An 18,562-nucleotide genomic window follows, 5' to 3' on the forward strand; every position below is an offset into this window, starting at 1 on the left:
GAGGATGTACATTCTCCGATCCACTTTGGAGAGAACGTGTTATTTCCACAAAGGGTTTCTGTCCAACGTCAGGAAGCACCTCCTGAGAGAAGGGCTGGGAAGCCCCGGAGTGGGCTGTGGCAGCGCCACGGAAACCCTCCGTGGAGGCTGCAGCCCGAAGCACCCGGGGCTCACGGCACCGAGTGGGGCTTATAATCAGCCTTCCTGGGGTTCCTAGTGACCAGCTCCCCTGCCAAGTCTCACTCACCCTTCCCAGATCTCCTGCCTCCTCGGGCAACATACAGGGTTCACTCTCCAGCGTCCGGAGACGGGGTTACTACTGCTATCAGGCTCATGGTCACTTAAGGCAACTCCAACTGTTTGATTCTAGAGAAAAATACTGGGTCCTGAGAACGGGAAAAGTCTTTTCTGTTTGTTTGAAGTAAAAACAGAAAACCCGTGAAAATCTAAGAGAACAGATACACATCAAATCCTCTTACATGAAATACAGAAACCTGTTTCTAAAGGAACGGAAGACATAAAAGTAAAATAACTTTTGGGGAGGCTAAAAAAAATTTTTTTAAGTTGATGCTATCTTCATGAGAAGGACCTTTAAATAACTTAAAACTTCGCCTTAGGAAGTCTATTCACAGCTCAAACTCTGACAGTCTGACACCAGAAATGTTGGAAAGCCAAGTTCACTTCAGGGCTAAGATCTATATAATTTGCTGCAAAATGATGACAGGGTACATCTTTCAAAGACAGCTGGCAACACTGGCCTTCTATCAAACTGTGTTCTAAGAAGCTCACTCTTCCTTCTTTAAAAGAAATGGGGGGAAGAGGAGGGTTGTACCTGTGATTATTTAAAAAAAAAAAAACTATGAAAATTGAAGAGAGCAGAAAATCAGTGACATGCCCCCTAATTTTCCCAATACCAACCTTAGGCGGACAGTAAAGACAAGACAGACCTATCCCCAATGAGAGGAGGGGTGGGCGAGTAACAAGAGGCACAAACCTGCTGCTGTGGATACTGCATTCCTCCCATGGCCCCTGGGGTCCGCCCCTGGATGCCGATAGGATACCGCTGTGGGCCTGGGGGGCCGTAGGAACCTCCAGGGTAAGGGCTGCTCTGCTGAGGCTGAGAATGAGGGTTACTGCCCATCCCATACAACTGAGGCCTCTTCATCACCATGGGATCCATCGGGCTGCCCTGTGAAAGAACAAGTGAAGAAGTAAGCTTACTAAGTCACTATTTGTTACAAAGGCAGAAAGTTTGTCATGATGACACATACATTAAAAACACAACTACCCTTTAAAAGATATTAAAAACAATGACCTGACGAATGAAAACCCAGAAAAGCACGAAGGAAAACACCTCCATGGACACAAGACGTTGTATGTTTCTACCTTTCGGAAGGTTTTAACAACTAAGAGGAGCCAGAGGTAAACATAAGGGAAGACGTGCATCCTAAGCAGAGAGAGACGTTTGCATCTGAAATCCTGTTATGCGTGTGGGAGTGAGTCTCACCCAGCTCCTCTTAACTTACTAGTAATAAAGGCAAGGCCCACTGAGCGGTTAGGAACACTTTCTGACTTCAAAGTATTCTTAGAACTACTCTATTTTAGACCTGAGTCTGCAAGTCCTTATCAAACATTAATGCATCTGAGTGCTCATTAGAAAGTGAAAGGATTTTAAATAATACAGAAGTCTAGGGTAAACATTCTCAGCGATCACTAGTGTGCATGAACAAGCACCAGGACTATGAGTCACAAGCCACCTTCCTCTGCAAGTCAGCATCGTACCAAACACAACCAGTTCAAAACTCGACTCTACGTTTATTCTTGTCTTGGTGAGTCAGCCAAGGGCCTCGGGGCCAAGGCCATGCGGGAGAGCCAGAACCGGAGCCTCAGCCTGGCCTTCCAGATCCCAGAGCCGCAACGGAGCCAGGCAGGGGTGGGGAAGTCCCTCCCCACAGTGCTACAGGGCCTGCAGCGTTCACCCAGCAGGCCGGTCACTCCTTCCTTCCAAAACCCTACACTGCTCCCTACTGTGGGCCCGACTCCATGTTCACACTGAGTTCATGGAAACGCTCTCAGGAAGGTTTGAGGATTAGCAGGAGAATAGGAGAAATCCAGGTTCACGGTGGGGAGGGGCAGGGCGTGGAATACCACACAGCAGAGAAACAGCACAAACAGGCTCAGGGGAGAGGAGCTACCTGGTGTGTATGAGGAACAGGCCGTTTAGACCCAAATGGAGCAGGAATTTGCAGAGAAGCGGAAGCAGGCAGCAGCCAGTACGTACAAGGTGAGCCTTATGTTATTTTAAAGGCTTCAGATTGTACCTGGGGGATAAACAGAGCTACAGTCACATCTGCCTCTCAGAAGGCGGGTCTGGGGCGTGGCCGGAGCCCGGGTGGTGGCCACAGCAGGCGGGTGAGCTGAGGTCCTGACCTGGTAGCAGCAGCGGAAGAAACAAGCCCAGATTCAAGTGACAGGCCCGGAGAGCAGCGCACCTCGGAGACGGAGTGGTGGAAGCCCGGAGCAAGGGGCTTCACAGACGCTGAGACACCATCTGGGACAGCACGCGGGGCAGAAGCAGATCAACACCCCCAGGAAGTGGGACCCTTCAGGATTCTACAGATTAAATGTGAGGTTCCCACTGGAAATCCAGGAGAAAATACCAGAAGGAAGAGACCCAATGAGTTTCCACCCTGGTGGTCAGGTCTGGCCTACAGCAGTAAGCAGGGCACTCTGCATACAGAGGACAGATGGGCCTGGAGGGCAGCGATCTTTTGTTTTACTCACTATTATATCTCCAGGACAGAAGTCAGACAGTGCACTTGGCACATAGTAAATGCTCAATAAATAGTAGATGAATTAATTGACAGGAATCATGTGAAACAAGAATTTTATCCAGGAAGAATATATGAAAACAGAAAAATAGGTGGAAGTCAAAATTCTAGAAAATATCCCCAATTAAGGGAGAGGGGGGGAGGGAGGCCGAAGCCGACAGAGAGACCAAAAGAATAGTCAGAAAATGCAGTTAGAATTCTAGAGAGCAAGAGAAGGGAGCATGTGTAGCAACAGAACAGGCATGGCAAATGCAGCCCAGGTGCCCACCAGGTGAGGGCTGAAGCTTTCGCTGTCCTGGTGACTAGGAGGCCATTGCTGACCTTGGCAAGGCCTGTCTCATCACAGAGGTGAGGGCAGAAACTGAAAGACTATGAACTGAGGCACGAAGGGGAGGCAAGAAAGGGGAGTCGGGACTGCACACCTCAAACCCAAGTTGAGGAAGCTGCCAGGCCTGCCTCCCACCTACACCCCACCCAAGGCTGCATCGATTTTTGCCCTTCTTCCTTCTGAGGGTTACCCTGGTGTTCATTCACCACACAGGACTGCACTGTGCCAGGCACTGGAGCATAAAAGGGAGTGTCAGAGGCTGAGAAGTGAGGCATCACTAACGAGAGGGGCTGGACAAAGATCACGGTGCCGCCCACGCAGGGGACGACCTGACTGGGCACACGAGGCCCTGGGCAAGGAGCACCTTCAAGCCTTCCCAGAAGGAACACCTGAGCTCAGTCCTGAGGGATCATGGGAACTTGCCAGGAACTGATCTACCTGAACGAAAATATGTGTAGGCCAAAGAGTTCTCAAACTTCAGTTTCATGGAGTTCTATCTGTGTTACTTTTACCAGTCAAGAAAAACTGTGCACATAACAATGACAGAAATTGCTCAAACAATACACTGATGTTACACGTGTGCTGACTTCACAATTCAACATAAACACATATGTTGACAGATATGTGGTAATAAAACTAAAACAGAAGGACTAAGAATTAAGTTTTGCCAGAATGATTTAAATTAGTTAGAATTTATGCCTAAAACAGCAAAATGTAATTATTTTCCACACTTAGTTGCAAAAGGTAAAATAAAACTTTCGATGGAAGTGTGAAAACGAAGGCTGAGCTGGTGCTTCAGAATCTGCAGTGAGTGAAGGCCTACAGAGAGGCTCCATCAATCTGATTCAAGGCGAATTCCCAATACGGGCCCTGAGGCAGCCCTATCTTCACAGTCAGTCTGGATTACCCAGGCCAGAGCTTGGAAGGTCTGTTTACTTCACTTTAAACAGTACACAACCAATACTGGCATAATTAAAGCAGAAATTTTAATTGGAAAATGATTAGCATGTCTATATTTTAATGCTATAGATAACAGTGCAGCAAATTCATCTCATCAGTGACTAAAACTGTTTCTGTAAGGGCTGTTTCTTCACTGCCATGAACTCTCACAGTCCTACTTACAACTCAACTAATTTGCACCCATGTCAAAAACGTTAGCTTAACGCTGAGATTTCTCCAAATCGGAAGCATGAAATACACAGATTATCTGCACCTCTCCAAATGCATCAACTGCCTTTCAGTGAGACTTCAGATGTGAAAACAGATACGTATCCAATGCAAATTATTGCATTTTAACCTTCTCTTCTTTGGCCTATTATTAAACATTCACCCACAATCCAAATCCATCCCGCTGGTACTCTTGCTATTTCTAACATTGAAGATGTGCTACTGCAGGGTCTCAAGCCCTGCCTTTTACAAGTATCTCCGAAAGAAACCAAAGACCAAACCAAACCTAAGACTTTTCCAAAACACATGAAGGCCAAGTCGCTCCTCATATTCACATCTAGCCCAAAACAATTTTCTATTTCTATCACCTGCCCTTCTGTTGATATATTCCAGAGCATCTCCATTTTCATTTCTCACAATTTACATTGTATCAGAGAGATCGCCCACATCAAGAATGTCTTCAAATACTTCTCAACGTATTATGCCATACACTAGTGGCCCGGTGCATGAAATTCGTGCACAGGGGGGCGGGGTTGTCCCTCGGCCTGGCCTGCACCCTCTCCAATCTGGGACCCCTTGGGGGATGTCCAACTGCCAGTTTAGGCCCGATCCAACCGGCAGTCAGACATCCCTCTCACAATCCGGGACTGCTGGCTCCTAACCACTTACCTGCCTGCCTGCCTGATCACCCCTAACCACTCTGCCTGCTGGCCTGATCAACCCTAATTGCCCCCCCTTCCAGCCTGATCACCCCTAACTGCCCCCCCCCCCCCCGCCGCCATCCTGCTCGCCTCCAACTGCCCTCCCCTGCCGGACTGATTGCACCCAACTGCCCCTTCTGCCGGCCTGCTCGCCCCCAACTGCCCTCCCCTGCTGGCCTGATCACTCCTAACCACCTCTGCCTCGGCCCCACCACCATGGCTTTGTCCGGAAGGTCTCCCAGTCTAATTAGCATATTACCCTTTTATTAGTATAGATGGTTTTCCTTTCTAGATATCATTCTACAACTGCAGTAACCCAAGCTTCAATTATGTAAAAAAAACAACCAAGTACTTTGAAGGCTACAATACAAATCACCCATTTTCAAAGAGCACTTAACATGACTATAGGTTACACATATCACACATGCCTGTAGTATGAGTTATACACAATACACACACCCACACACATGTATGCATGAGTTACACATCTCACACACTCTCACACACACACACATGAGTTATAGGTTACACATCACACACATGTATGTATGAGTTATACATCTCACACACACGCACACACCCTTTCCTGGATCTCCCTTCGGAAGCTGCCACTGCTGCTCTAGCCTCCAAAAGCCTCAGGTTCCCCAGCCCTGGGTCTATTGGAGGAGGAGGAGGACAATGCAGACTTTCCAAGTATGGACTGGAATATAGAGTCTAGACATAGCAGGCAGCACATTTAGGCTGTATTCTAGGTTTAAAAGGTTTTCAGAGGCTAGCCTGGGAATCCAGCTAACCTTTTAAAGATTATTCAAGTGAAAAAACAATTCAATTTTAGTATACTTTAGCTAAACTTGATGCTTTTTATACTTAAATACTCCTTCATTACCACTCCTTTGGAGTATGCCTACACCTGTTTTTATAATAAAGATATCTGTATAACTGTATTTACTCCAAAATATTGAGTTAAGGAGATAGTTTGTTAGTAGTTTCTTTATGCGTATACTATTTCACAATTTTTTTTAGCCCGACTCCTTAGAGCAGTGGTTCTCAACCTTTCGAATGCCGCGACCCTTTAATACAGTTCCTCAGGTTGTGGTGACCCCCAACCATAAAATTATTTTCGTTGCTACTTCATAACTGTAATTTTGCTACTGTTATTAATCGTAATGTAAATATCTGTGTTTTCCGATGGTCTTAGGCGACCCTGCTAGCGGTTCTCAACCTGTGGGTCGTGACCCACAGGTTGAGAACCGCTGCTGTAGAGTATTAAAGGGTCGCGGCATTCGAAAGGTTGAGAACCGCTGCCTTAGAGCATACACTGAAGACAAGGCATTACAAAACCCACAGAAAGCAGGTCCATCACGTGGTTTTGATCTACAATCGCATATGTCTAGACTGAGCAAGAGCTGAGAAAGAAACTTTCCCTGAGTCGTTATTTGGGAAAATGTTCTCTCTTAGCATTAAAGAGAACTTCTGAAGTAATGTTTCATACCTATAAAATGACAAAAATCATGAAACCCAATGTAAGTAAATGAGTATTTGAACCAGTAGGTAAAAGTCTTTCTGGAAGATAATAGGTCAATAAGCTTTAAACAAAAGCTTGAAGAATTCTATCTGTTCCAACCCTAATAGTCTCTCGAGTGGGGCAGGGATGCGACTTACCCAAACTTGTCCACAGCTACAGGAATTCTAATTCTGAAGGAGACCGCGTGGTCTTGGGGAAAAGCATGGGCTTTGCATCCAGAGTGGATGCGTCCACACCCTTACCCCACCCCCTACTACCCTGCACACACTGCTTATTTCTCAGTTTTCTCGCCCACTGAATGGGAGAAGTAATACCTACCTAACAATCACTGTGAAAATTGAATTAGTAAGGACTATAAAGGGTCTCTGAGCCACTTTCTAATGGTTCCAAGAAGGAAACTGAAACTCCCCAAGTATTCAATGGCTTCAGAGCATGTGACCGAGCCATGACATGTCAGCATAGGGGAATACACGAAGACATGGAAAAGTACACAGAAAAGCATGGCGATGTTTGCGAGTGATGTGCATGAATGACAGCCATGTGAAAACTAGGTTGATAATGATCAGAGGCAGCCACAGTGACCTGTAAGTAGTGCTGCCATATCGTGAAGCAATCGATGTTTACTTTGCTGTGATGCTAAATATAACCCTGCGATGCCTCTGGTTTTTCCCAGGCACGCTGCAGGCACTGCTGTGGCGGTGGGGCGGGGCGGATGGGACCCAGCTGTCCGCCTCTGTCCCCAGGCCTGCGCCACCTCCCTGAGCAGCACAAACACGCGAGAGGAGCCGCGGTCCTCCTCAGGCTGGCCCTGCTCTCCTCTCCGCCGGAAACCACGCTCAGTCAGTCTGGGTTCAGACACAGAGCTTCTCCCCTCACCCGCCCCGGGACGCCACTGTGGACCTGCCGGAAATGCTCCCACGCTGCTTGCAGCAGACCCGCGCTGCCTGGTATTGTTAGTTAATCCATGCGCTGTTTTTCCACTTCTCATGTATTAGTCCCTACCTCGCAGGCAGACTAAAAGGGCAATGCCCATGCTTTGCGTTTTCTGTCTCAGCACACAGCGCCAATGGCTTAGATGGCTGTGGTGATTCACACAAGGAATGACGACTGATCACATAAAGTAAAACATTCTCAAATATAAAAGTAAACAGACTCTTGCCTCCTTTGAAAAAGAGTGCACATTCCTCTTCCACCAGAAACACCAAGATTGTCAGTCCCCCTGTCAGCTACCACAAAACCCAATTACCAACGACGCTTCCCCATCCCAGGTGGCTAACGGAGGCTGGGGGCCGGTCCCGCCCAGCGCAGAACTGGGCAGCGCTGGGACCAGAGCCACGGCTCCTGACTCAGGGCCTGGTCCCTCTCCTGTAACGTGCATCCATGGACAGCCATGAGACAGAGGGAGGAAAAATGCAACCCAGCACCTAAAACCGTTTTGTTTTCTGCTTGTACTAATAACAAAACAGTGCCTGTTTATTAAGACGTGAACTAAAACATCACAATTTCAAATGTGGTTATCAGCAAACTCTCATTTGTCACTACAGAAATATTAGCCACATCCTACAATGGCAGGAGAAGGGTCAATAAGAGAAATGCTAATATATTAGAAACAAAGAGAAAAGGCTGTTTTATTGTTGGCTCTAAGAACTACCATTGGTGCCCTCTCACCAAGATGCCATTCGCAACGTGGGAGAGGGCAGGGAGAGGCCAGAATACTCACAGACTGACCTGGAAGAGGACCCTTGGCAATATTTTTATTTATTTGTTTGTTTGTTTGTTTTAGAGAGAAAGAGAAAGGGAGGTGGGGGGGGGGGGAGAGAGAGAGAGAGAGAGAGAGAGAGAGAGAGAATGCTGATTCGTTGTTCCACTTATTTATGCATTGATTGGTTGATTGGTTGCTTCTTGTATGTGCCCTGACCGGAGATGGAACCTGCAACCTCAGCATATCGGAATGATGCTCCAACCAAGTGAGCTACCCAGGTAGGGTCCGTAGTCAGTATTTTTGGTTTTGGCCTTACGTAAGTTACAGAGAACATATGTATATTTGTAGAACCACAAAATAAATTTGAAGGAAGAGGGCAGGGGATGAGAAACATTATTTTTGTGAGTATCTAAAAGTGTGTTTGTTTTTCACATATACATAATCACTGAAGAGTAGAACGAACAACATTTTTTCCTAACTACACTTTAAATGTTATCGGTACTCTAAAATATCACGTGATTTTTATTTTTCAGAATTAAGATTAGCCATAAAAACTTAACATGTTGTTACAATGTTGTTACATGTATAATGGATAAAGGAACTGCCACAAACTATCAATAAAAAGTAACAATCAGGAGCTGTGATTCTTAATTCTTAGGGATACTCAAAAAGTGCATTCATGATATATGTACATCCCAAATTTATCACACAGTGTCAGAGGCTTTCTAGAAAGCCATGCAAAGACTCCTGCCCTGCACTGTCAAATACTGACTAACATCTGGCATGCATTTCTAAAGCACTTTAATACATTTTCACTTCATCACAATTCTTAAAAACACCTGATAAAGGGTTCAGCAATGAAACACGCTTCTTGGAACTGAAAAGACCCTCCATACATGATGTATGTATGAATACCCTAAAACTGTCTATACCATGAATGTTATGAATTATTTCCTTGTATATAACAGAAATCTGTTCCTTGTAATTTACATCCACTGGTTTTACTTTGGTCCTTTTACAAATATTTGAAGATAGCTATATCTATTTCCCTTTTCCAAGCAAAATATGTCAATTCTCAGGCCCTTTAACTCAAAAGGTATTATGGGGAGCAACTTGCTTCCCTTTTTCCAGACCCCACATTTTCTAGTGATGCAGCCCCAGATCTCGGTGCCTATTTGGCAGCCCCACTACGCTCCTGATCCACCCCATCAGCTGCTTAATTCCCACTTCCCCATCTCCTGCTATACCGTTGGCTAGCTGACTCAAGTTGCAGAAGTTTGTCTTTCTCTCTGCTTATCCTCATTTTGCTTATTTATGGTCACCATTCTAGCCTGACATCTAACATATTAACTGTACTCCCTGTCTTGACATCCTTTCCGCTGACCAGCGCGCTCCTCCAACTCACTGACTCAGCTCGTTATGCAACCACAAATCCACGTCTGTCTCTGGGCGACAATCCCTTGACGCTTCAAATTCCTCCATCTTTTCTAATATATAAAACTAGAGGCCCGGTGCACGAATTCGTGCGTGGGTGGGGTCCCTCGGGGTGGCCTGCAGGGATCGGGCCCCAGCTCATGCCCTCCCCAGCCTCGCAGCCCTGCAACCCCAGCTGGCACCCTACTGTGGCCTGGCACCACCCCCTCACCTGCTCTACCATCCCGCCCACCTGCAGGGCCATTGATCCCCCTACCTGGCTCCCTCAGTGTCTGGGAGCCGGGCTGCAGCCCCGCCCCCTGCTGCTGCCACTGGTCGCCATCTGTGAGGCAATTGGCAGGACGATCAGGCCCCTACTCGCGCCTGCCTTGGCCTGGCACCGCCCACTCACCTGCTCCACCATCCCGCCACGGTCCCACTCTAGTCAGGGGCCATCGGGGCCGGCAGTACCACTGCCACCCTCTGCCAGCGCCACGGCGCCGATGCCCGCCATGTTCTGCACCGCCCCCTGGTGGTCAGCACACGTCATAGTGAGCGGTTGAACAAACACCAGAGGGGAAATTTGCATCTGAGGCTTTTATTATATAAGATAAATAGCCCAAAGCTTAAGAAAACACTTAGAATTCAAGGCAAAATAGATAAGAGAAAGGCAGGGGGGTTAGAGCCAGACACACTGGGGTGTGAATCCTGCCTGCACTACCCATGAGCTACATGAACTTGGGCTCACATTCAACAGAGTGCAGTCGTGTTCACCTCCTGTGTTGCTGGGGATCGAATGAGGTGCCACAGGGTTTATCCCATAGGAAGAGTCTCCGGAATCTTTTTTTCCCTCTTAACAAATCAGCGAACTGAAGTCAGAGCAAAAAATCACTCAATAATTTAATCTCTGTATTGTCTTGGCTCCCAGCACACTGTTAATGAAGGCAGGATACCGTGCCTTACCCAGCTCTTAGCACAGCACAGCCGGCCATGGGCACTCACAGAACGTGTGCCTCCTGATGGCCAACAGGGACAAGAGGTAAAGGATCGCCCACTGCACACAAGTTTCACTTTTCACCAGTTCAGATAAGCCACAGCGTCCAATACCACCTCATGGCTGCGTCCCCCAAAGGTGTCTCCCACGGTGGGTTTCTGAGCCCCAGAGCTCTGTACCCCACTGTCACCAAACACTCGTGCCTGGATGCCCAGGGATCCGATTTCAGTACAAGTCACCACCCGCATCTAGACGGACAGGTTAGAATGCAAGGATGCATCCCGACTCCTTCTCCTCTTCCACCACAGCCAGCCCGGCACCCAGCCAGCATTCTTGGAGGAAAGTCTTCATCAGAAACCCGCCATCAACAGGAAACCTCCCCCTCGCACCGCACCGGCCTCTGGGGGGCAGGGCGGCTCTAGAAAAACCATGTCCTTCCCCCACCGGGCCTTCTCTGCAAGGAGGAGGAGCTCTGCTCTCCTGCGGAACTCGGGCTAACCCCCTGTCCTCAGCCGCCCGCCCCCCGACACGAGAGGCCGGTCCCCTCGGGAAGGGCTGTGCTTCCGCGTCACGGCACTCAACACGGTCTACGCGGACATTATTTGTGACTACTTGCTGTGTCTCTCCCCAACTAGCCTGTACCCCAGAACAGCAACAGTGAGATGGAGAAGACAAAAATTAAACCCATTTGTAGCTCTCTTCTAAGTACCACAGAGTAAGTCCAGAAAATGAAGCTGTTCTGGTTCGCCGGGTTTTGCCTGATTTTTATAAAGTGGCAAAAAACTATTACTTGCCTAATCTCCCAAGTGCAGCAGCTTGTATGTCCATTCAGTGAGTAAATTACTGTCTGACTGAACCATACTTTGAAATTTAATTTGGCAAATGAAATAACTTTACAAACAAACCAAAGTGTGTGTGTGTGTGTGTGTGTGTATAGTCTAAAAGCAATATCAAAATAGTAATGGAATGCATTTCTACCTTCCCTCGGATGTTATTCTTGCCACGAAAAAACTGTAAAGCTATTATCACAGCTTTAACAATTTCTAAAATTTACATCTCTAAGTAAACAATATCGTACATATTCATGTGTCACTACTGAAAACCTAGTAGCAGACTCTTAAGAGAAATAATATGGTATATTTCCCATATAGATATAGATTTAAGTCCAGAAAAGAAGTTCTGTGAGAAGATGTTAAATTTCACTCCCACCACGTTAGCTGGCTGGTGCAGGGCAGGTCCCGCACAGCGTCCTGCATCTCACAGGTCACCTGTGCAGCCAGAACAGAGCTGTGACACACTGCAGACAGTCAGGTTCTCGGCACATGACGGCTTCAGTGGGGACAGACTTCACTGTCATTCCTGCTCCAGAATAATCACGTGAGGCACGATACCCTCCACCGCTCCGCAGCAGGCAGACGCCGCTAGTCCGTCCTGGCGTTCCTTTTCCCCAGCCCGGGAAGGCCCGGGACCCTTCACCTGTGGATTCCAGGCAGACTTTGCGAACAAGCAGAAACCAATTTGCTCTCTAGCACGATGGAGGGAAGAGCATAAGGGTTGACAGCGGGGAGAGCCGGGTTCCCATGTGTCTCCTGCTTCTCACTAGCCAGAACTGTGGGTAAATCATCCCAGTGCTCCAGCCTAGTGTTCCCATCTCTCAAGGGAAGACAATAGTCCCTCAAAAACACAATCATTCTAAAGCTGGCTGGTGTGTGATTTGCATGAATAAACAATCCCAAAGACATATCACAGTGGTACCAAAAGACGAACAGAAGTCACCCATTTCCCAGCAAACTCCATGACTGCCTTCACACCTCTTTAAAGCTATTACTTTTTAAAATTAACTACTTTTAAGTGGTTAAAGAAAATGTCAATAAAAATGTTACAAATGTCACCAACTGCCTACCTATCTCTGGACAGAGTCCCTGACATGCCAACATACAGACTCCTGGCCCCTCGTGGAAAAACGCTTTTCAGACTCGCAGCCCTATGACAGATCCACCTGACCAGAGCCAGCATTCGGTAAAAGCACGTATTGACTCTCACTGTCATGTGACTGTTCAAGCCTCGGTGGCTCTGCAGATGCTACTGGGACAGTGAACACAGAGGGAACCCGGACTGCAGCAAAGGGAACCATCCTATCCCGACAGTGACACTCAGGGGCGGGAGCGGAACCAGTTCCCAGGAAGCACACTCGAGTGAGGCAGCAGAACGTGGCTCTAAGAAAATGCACTGAGATGGACAGGTCGGTGGGAGGGTGGACAAACAACATGGCAAAATGCTGAAAACTGATGTATCAAAGTAAAAGTTATATGGGATTGCTCTGTGCTATTATAACTCTCCTATAAATTTTATCATTATTTCAAAATAAAAGCTAAAAACAGACAAAAAGGAAAGACAAAGACAAAATAATCCCTTTTGCAAGGGGGTCTGCAGCTCCTTCCGACTGAGAGCCACCCAGACCCTGTGCAGTGTGGCAGTGTGTGTGTGGGGGGGCGGGGGGGGCGCTCCGGCAGGCTTAAAACCGAAGGGGCTGGGCGGTGCGGGGAGGCAGTGGGGGAACAGGGGAGCGAGAAGAGTCCAAACGGAGGAGAGAGCACACAGGGAAACCCAAGTGCATGTGACAGGTATAACTGGGGAGGGAGGGAGAGGCTGCAGTTTTCCCGAAAGCACTGATGCTGCCAAAACACTGAATGTATATTTCTAAGTAGATTTTTAAAATATCCTTAGGAAGCTTCCATTCCACACAAACATATTTTAATTTAAAACAAGCAAACAAACAAAAAAGACGTTCAGTTAAAACCCCGCCCTGGTGGACACCCTTTCTCTCTAATCACCTTTTCAGGTTCTCCCCCTCAACCCCCAGAATGCACTGAGTCTCCTGGCCCAGGCTTTTTAAAAGATCTCAAACCAGCCCTTAAAGATGTGCAATGGGCCGTCTTTTCACCCAGAACTCGCCCTGATTTGTTTTTGTAAGTTTCAAAAAAGCTTTTACAACTGCCTCTCTGGCGAGTGGCCCCACTCCCTCCTCTGCCCTTCACAAGGCTCAGCAGACCTGCTCCGGGAGGCACCCCAAGGGCAGGGGCAAGGCAGGGGGCAAGCTGGCTGTCAGATTCGCTGGTTTAAAGTAAGGACAGCAACTACTCAAATGAAAACCCATCCGGGATTTTTAAATCTCAGTACAAATAAAAACTGAAATTATTCCAAAACCGTGGTGAACAGAGCTTCAGGTGGAGAAGAAAGGGGTCAGCGACCAACTCATGAGCAGTTTGTTTGCTATGGCAGGCGAAGCCCAACCCTCCCCCCCAACCACCACCGAGAAGCCTCCGTACAGGAGACGGGTCAAGTGCAGACTCCCAGGTAAACCTGCCCGGCCAGCACGTGGCTCCCCACTCCTGTGTGATCTTGGGCACACCACGGAAATTCTCTGCACTGCAGCTTCCCCCTCTGACCAGGGAGGCTGTACCAGCACGGGCCGCACAGCATTGTTACAGCATCAAATACTAAATAGCACAGGAGGCACACAACACTCTGAACAGGGCCTGGCTCGACAGCAAGTGATCAATTAGGTGTTGGAGATTATTTCTACTGGGCAATTTCACTCCTCTGAGCTTCACACTTCCTCACACGTAAAGTGAGGGATTAAGAGATGAACTCTTAAAGTCCCTTCCTGTTCTGGCATTCTAGAATTATCCCTCCTCCCTGCCAAAACTACCAACTGCCATGGTAAGAAGCAAAATAATGTGGACCTTTAGAGATATTTCTCCTTTCTGCCTCATTCTTTCCCCAGAAACCTTATCAATACACTGCCCTGAAGGTCAAAAGTTAGGGGGAAGGCTGGGGTGGGGGGGGGGGGGAGGGTCGGGAGGAGGGGGTGGACAGACATATGTAATGCTTTCAACAATAAAGATTTTAAAAAACAAGTTAGAAAGAGGTATCTAAAGACTTCAAAACCCACACGTTCAACGTTCAAATAATCAAGGCTCAATTTTAAGGTGACCTCCTGCCATCTGTCAAGTCTTAGCCCACACTGAACCTGACAGCTCTCTTGCACAACTCGGTGCTGATGCACTAAAGCATCCCATCACCCTCTCTGAGAATGCCCTTGCACCCAAATACCTTTGTCTACCTCTAAACTGAAACAATTCTTCCTAACCCCACAAAGTACCAGCAGACGGCCTGCCTTCTCAGAACTCCCACATACACCGTGCCTCTTAGTTGATGGACAGTAAACGTTTACCATAACCCTCATCAGCGAGCTCCGCAAGGGCTTGAATGGTGTCTTCCTCATCCTAATTCTCCTTCTCGCCCCAACTTATCATACACAGTGGACAATTACTGCTATTATTTCATTAATAAAATCAATCAATCAAAGAAACTCAAATGCACCCTAACCCTTACCTCTCCAGCCATCCTCTTGTAATATTGTGCGCCATCCTAGATGTGTCCATTGTAAGTAATAAACTATGAAGCCTGGCCCCGAGTCTGGCCTGCAGCAGGCACTCATAAAGGCTTGGTGTGTGACTGAGAAAGACATCCAGCTGCATCTCCTACTCCAAGTGCAGCTCCTCCTGGGTCCACATTCGAATGCTCCACACAGGCGGCTTTTATTCCCCGGCTCTAATATCACCATTGCTAGCCGTCTTAAAACACCACTTCCCAAACAACGTGCATAGCTATTCCTGTAATCAAGAATGGCCATGTCTACAAAGCAATGCCACTCCGCAAGATACATAATATATGTTAGCGAGCATAAGAAAAGACTAAAACATGCTTCATAGAAAAAAACACCTGTTTCACTTGGTTGTACCCAAAACTGTCTGGACAGATTTTTATTTTTTGTTTTAAGTAGAACACAGGAATACATAAACTAGGATGATATAAAAGTGTAATAACGCATTCCATTGTCACTGTTAGCTAGGTCTATCTAGTTAGACAACCAGAGTGAAGTACATGTGAGAGAGCGAGCAAGCGAGGGTGCGAGCGCGCATGCGTACACAGGCACATGGCTTCTATCCCAGGTACTGTGAGAGGGCAGGTGCTTAGTTTACCTGTAGATTTTTTTTATATAGTTGAGTAGTAAGAGAAACAGGAATTTTTATATATAGCTATATAGTAGTAAGAGTAACAATAAGGTATGCTGGTCATAGATCTTCAACATTTAAGGCCAATTATTAATCAAGTCCCACCTGAAACAATTTGTTAAATTGATTTTAATCACTGGGCCTCTCATGTGAAGCTTTGTATAATCAGCATTTCATTTACAAAATTAATTGCCTGATTGATTCTTAGGAGGCAGTTGCTGTCATTACCCTGCTGTCATAACTTCTGAGTAGGGTGTCACAACATGAAACTCTGACAGTATGAAAAGCACTGCTATTTTAAAAACGGGTGCCGGGAGAAAGGGGGGAACCAAGAAGTTACGTTATCCCCTTCAGCCTGAAAGTTGAAACTGTTTCATGCTAACTACACTCTGTATCAGGGGTCCTCAAACTTTTTAAACAGGGGCCAGTTCACTGACCCTCAGACCGTTGGAGGGCCGGACTATAGTTTAAAAAAAACTATGAACAAATTCCTATGCACACTGCACATATCTTATTTTGAAGTAAAAAAAACAAAACGGCAGAAACACCCGCATGTGGCCCGCGGGCCGTAGTTTGAGGCCACCTGCTCTGTATCAACACTCTTCTGCTAAATTAATGTACAAATTTTGGGCTCAGGGCATGAATTATTTTTACTCTATTAAAATAATAACTAGAAAGTAAAAGCATGGATTCACCACTGGAGTTCAATGTTAAGCTATTGTCTTGAGAAATGATACCGAGATAAAGAAAGATCAGTCATTTAGTTTACAACTGATACCAAAACATAGGCATTGTAAGCATACCAAAACACACATAGCATACAAAAATATTTTAGTATCTGTTACTGTTAGATACCCTCACTTCTATATTTAATTCATTGCTTACAATTAAATATTTAATAGTCTGGTAACAGATGGGTCTTCACCTGAAAATTTGTCATCACAATAAATTAATAAAAATTAGGCTAAAAAGCAATTTCTGTGTTGTTGTGTTTTTTGTGTGTTTTTTTCTTTTTAAAAAAGGGAGGTAAGATGAACCCTGAACAAGAGAGTAAGGAGGAAACGTTCCTAAGTTAGCACCAAGTATCATTTAAAAGTGAGGCCTCATTACCCATATCATCACATTTTCAAGGGGCCTCTTCAGCCGGGCCCACGTGAGCATCAGAAAGCCAGACTCTCGTTTCCTTTACCATCAATTTGCTTTTCCAGAAAGAAGGCCCAACCCGGCGAGAGCCCCTACTTCTTGCTCCTGGAAGCTCACAGTTGCATTTCCCACGTCCTCAGCATTCCATAAAGCAGGGCTGACCACACAAAGCCAGTCGTTTCAAAGGCATAAAATAATTCCATAGGGTAGAGGGGACTCATTTAAAACAATCCCTATTCAATGCAATCCAATTCCAAATAAGGCCGCTTCTAAATGGGTCACTTTGATTTAAAAGAGGCCTCCTCTGGAGACCAGATGTAATTTACCTCCTTTCAGTACACTAAATTTTGATTCCTATGTACAGCCACAGAATTCCTTTAAAAAGAAAGATCACCTCATAAATTCGCTCCATTATCTCGTGACCAAAGGTGTTTTGTTTGCTAGCTCAGTAAGAGAGCTAATTGGGACACTGTACCCACGCCCACACTGCAGGCCGGCATGGCAAACGCATGGCTCTGAACATAAAGGGGCGTCTGTGCAGCGCACACAGCCTGGGGCTCTGGGGCGCCCCCTGACCTCCCGGCCACGTGGTACTGCCCTGCAGAAAAACAGCCATGGTCTCCAGCTTTCACTTGGCTCCCAGGGACAAGCTAGTATCTACAGCGTGCTTCGAGTTCTGGAAAGAAAGGCATTATGAAAGCATAATTCATGCCGAGGATCACTTCTTAGGCTGCACTCACTGTAACTGTTTCAGAAAACAGGGCTCACAAATTCAAATGTATATCAATTACCTTTCATTACAAAAGAACCAAATAAAGGGGAGACTGATATTCTCTTACATATGTGCAAAGGGGGTGGAGAAGTCACTTAAGCATTTAGTGCTGGCATCACTACCACCGATGGCAGGATTCGGCAGGATGTCAGAAATGGTTAGGCAGTCATTTTCCGAGGTGAACATGGGTGGGAGCTATATGCATAGGAATGGGGGCTGGCGTGAGGGGGCAAGGGAAAATGCATATTCGGGATAATTTCCTATTTGGAAAAAGGGGAAATATTGTCTTTATAATACACCATGTAAAAAGTAGAGCTTGATGCCCTAGCCCCGTGGTCGGCAAACTGCGGCTCGCGAGCCACATGCGGCTCTTTGGCCCCTTGAGTGTGGCTCTTCCACAAAATACCACGGCCTGGGCGAGTCTATTTTGAAGAAGTGGCGTTAGAAGAAGTTTAAGTTTAAAAAATTTAGCTCTCAAAAGAAATTTCAATCATTGTACTGTTGATATTTGGCTCTGTTGACTAATGAGTTTGCCGACCACTGCCCTAGCTGGTTAGGCTCAGTGGATAGAGCTTCGGCCTGCGGACCGAAGGGTCCCAGGTTCCATTCCAGTCAAGGGCTCATGCCCGGGTTGCAGGCTCGATGCCCAGTAGGGGGCATGCAGGAGGCAGCCAATCAATGATTTCTCTCTCACCATTGATGTTTCTATCTCTCCCTCTCCTTTCCTCTCTGGAATCAATGAAAATATATATATATATATATATATATATATATATATATATATATATATATATATATTTTTTTTAAGTAGAGCTTGATAAGATAATCTCAATTGTTAAGAATTAGCATTTAAAAGGCAAGCTTCTGGTTATTCAAGGAAGGTGGTGAGTAGGAACCTGGTCTTT

At 46.5% G+C, this 18,562-nt stretch overlaps 1 protein-coding gene across 3 annotated transcripts in view; it reads right to left on the minus strand.

The window, feature by feature from the left end:
• Positions 1-18,562, minus strand: part of ARID1B (AT-rich interaction domain 1B) — a 356,868-nt gene that overhangs the window by 304,564 nt on the left and 33,742 nt on the right. For all 3 annotated transcript variants that reach the window (XM_079780169.1, XM_079780170.1, XM_079780171.1), the window contains exon 2: positions 995-1,189. In XM_079780169.1, the coding sequence (XP_079636295.1) occupies positions 995-1,189 (195 nt within the window). The remainder of the gene's footprint in view (positions 1-994; positions 1,190-18,562) is intronic.

Source organism: Cnephaeus nilssonii (genome assembly GCF_951640355.1).
Source record: "Cnephaeus nilssonii genome assembly, chromosome: 9".
Lineage (NCBI taxonomy): Eukaryota > Metazoa > Chordata > Mammalia > Chiroptera > Vespertilionidae > Cnephaeus > Cnephaeus nilssonii.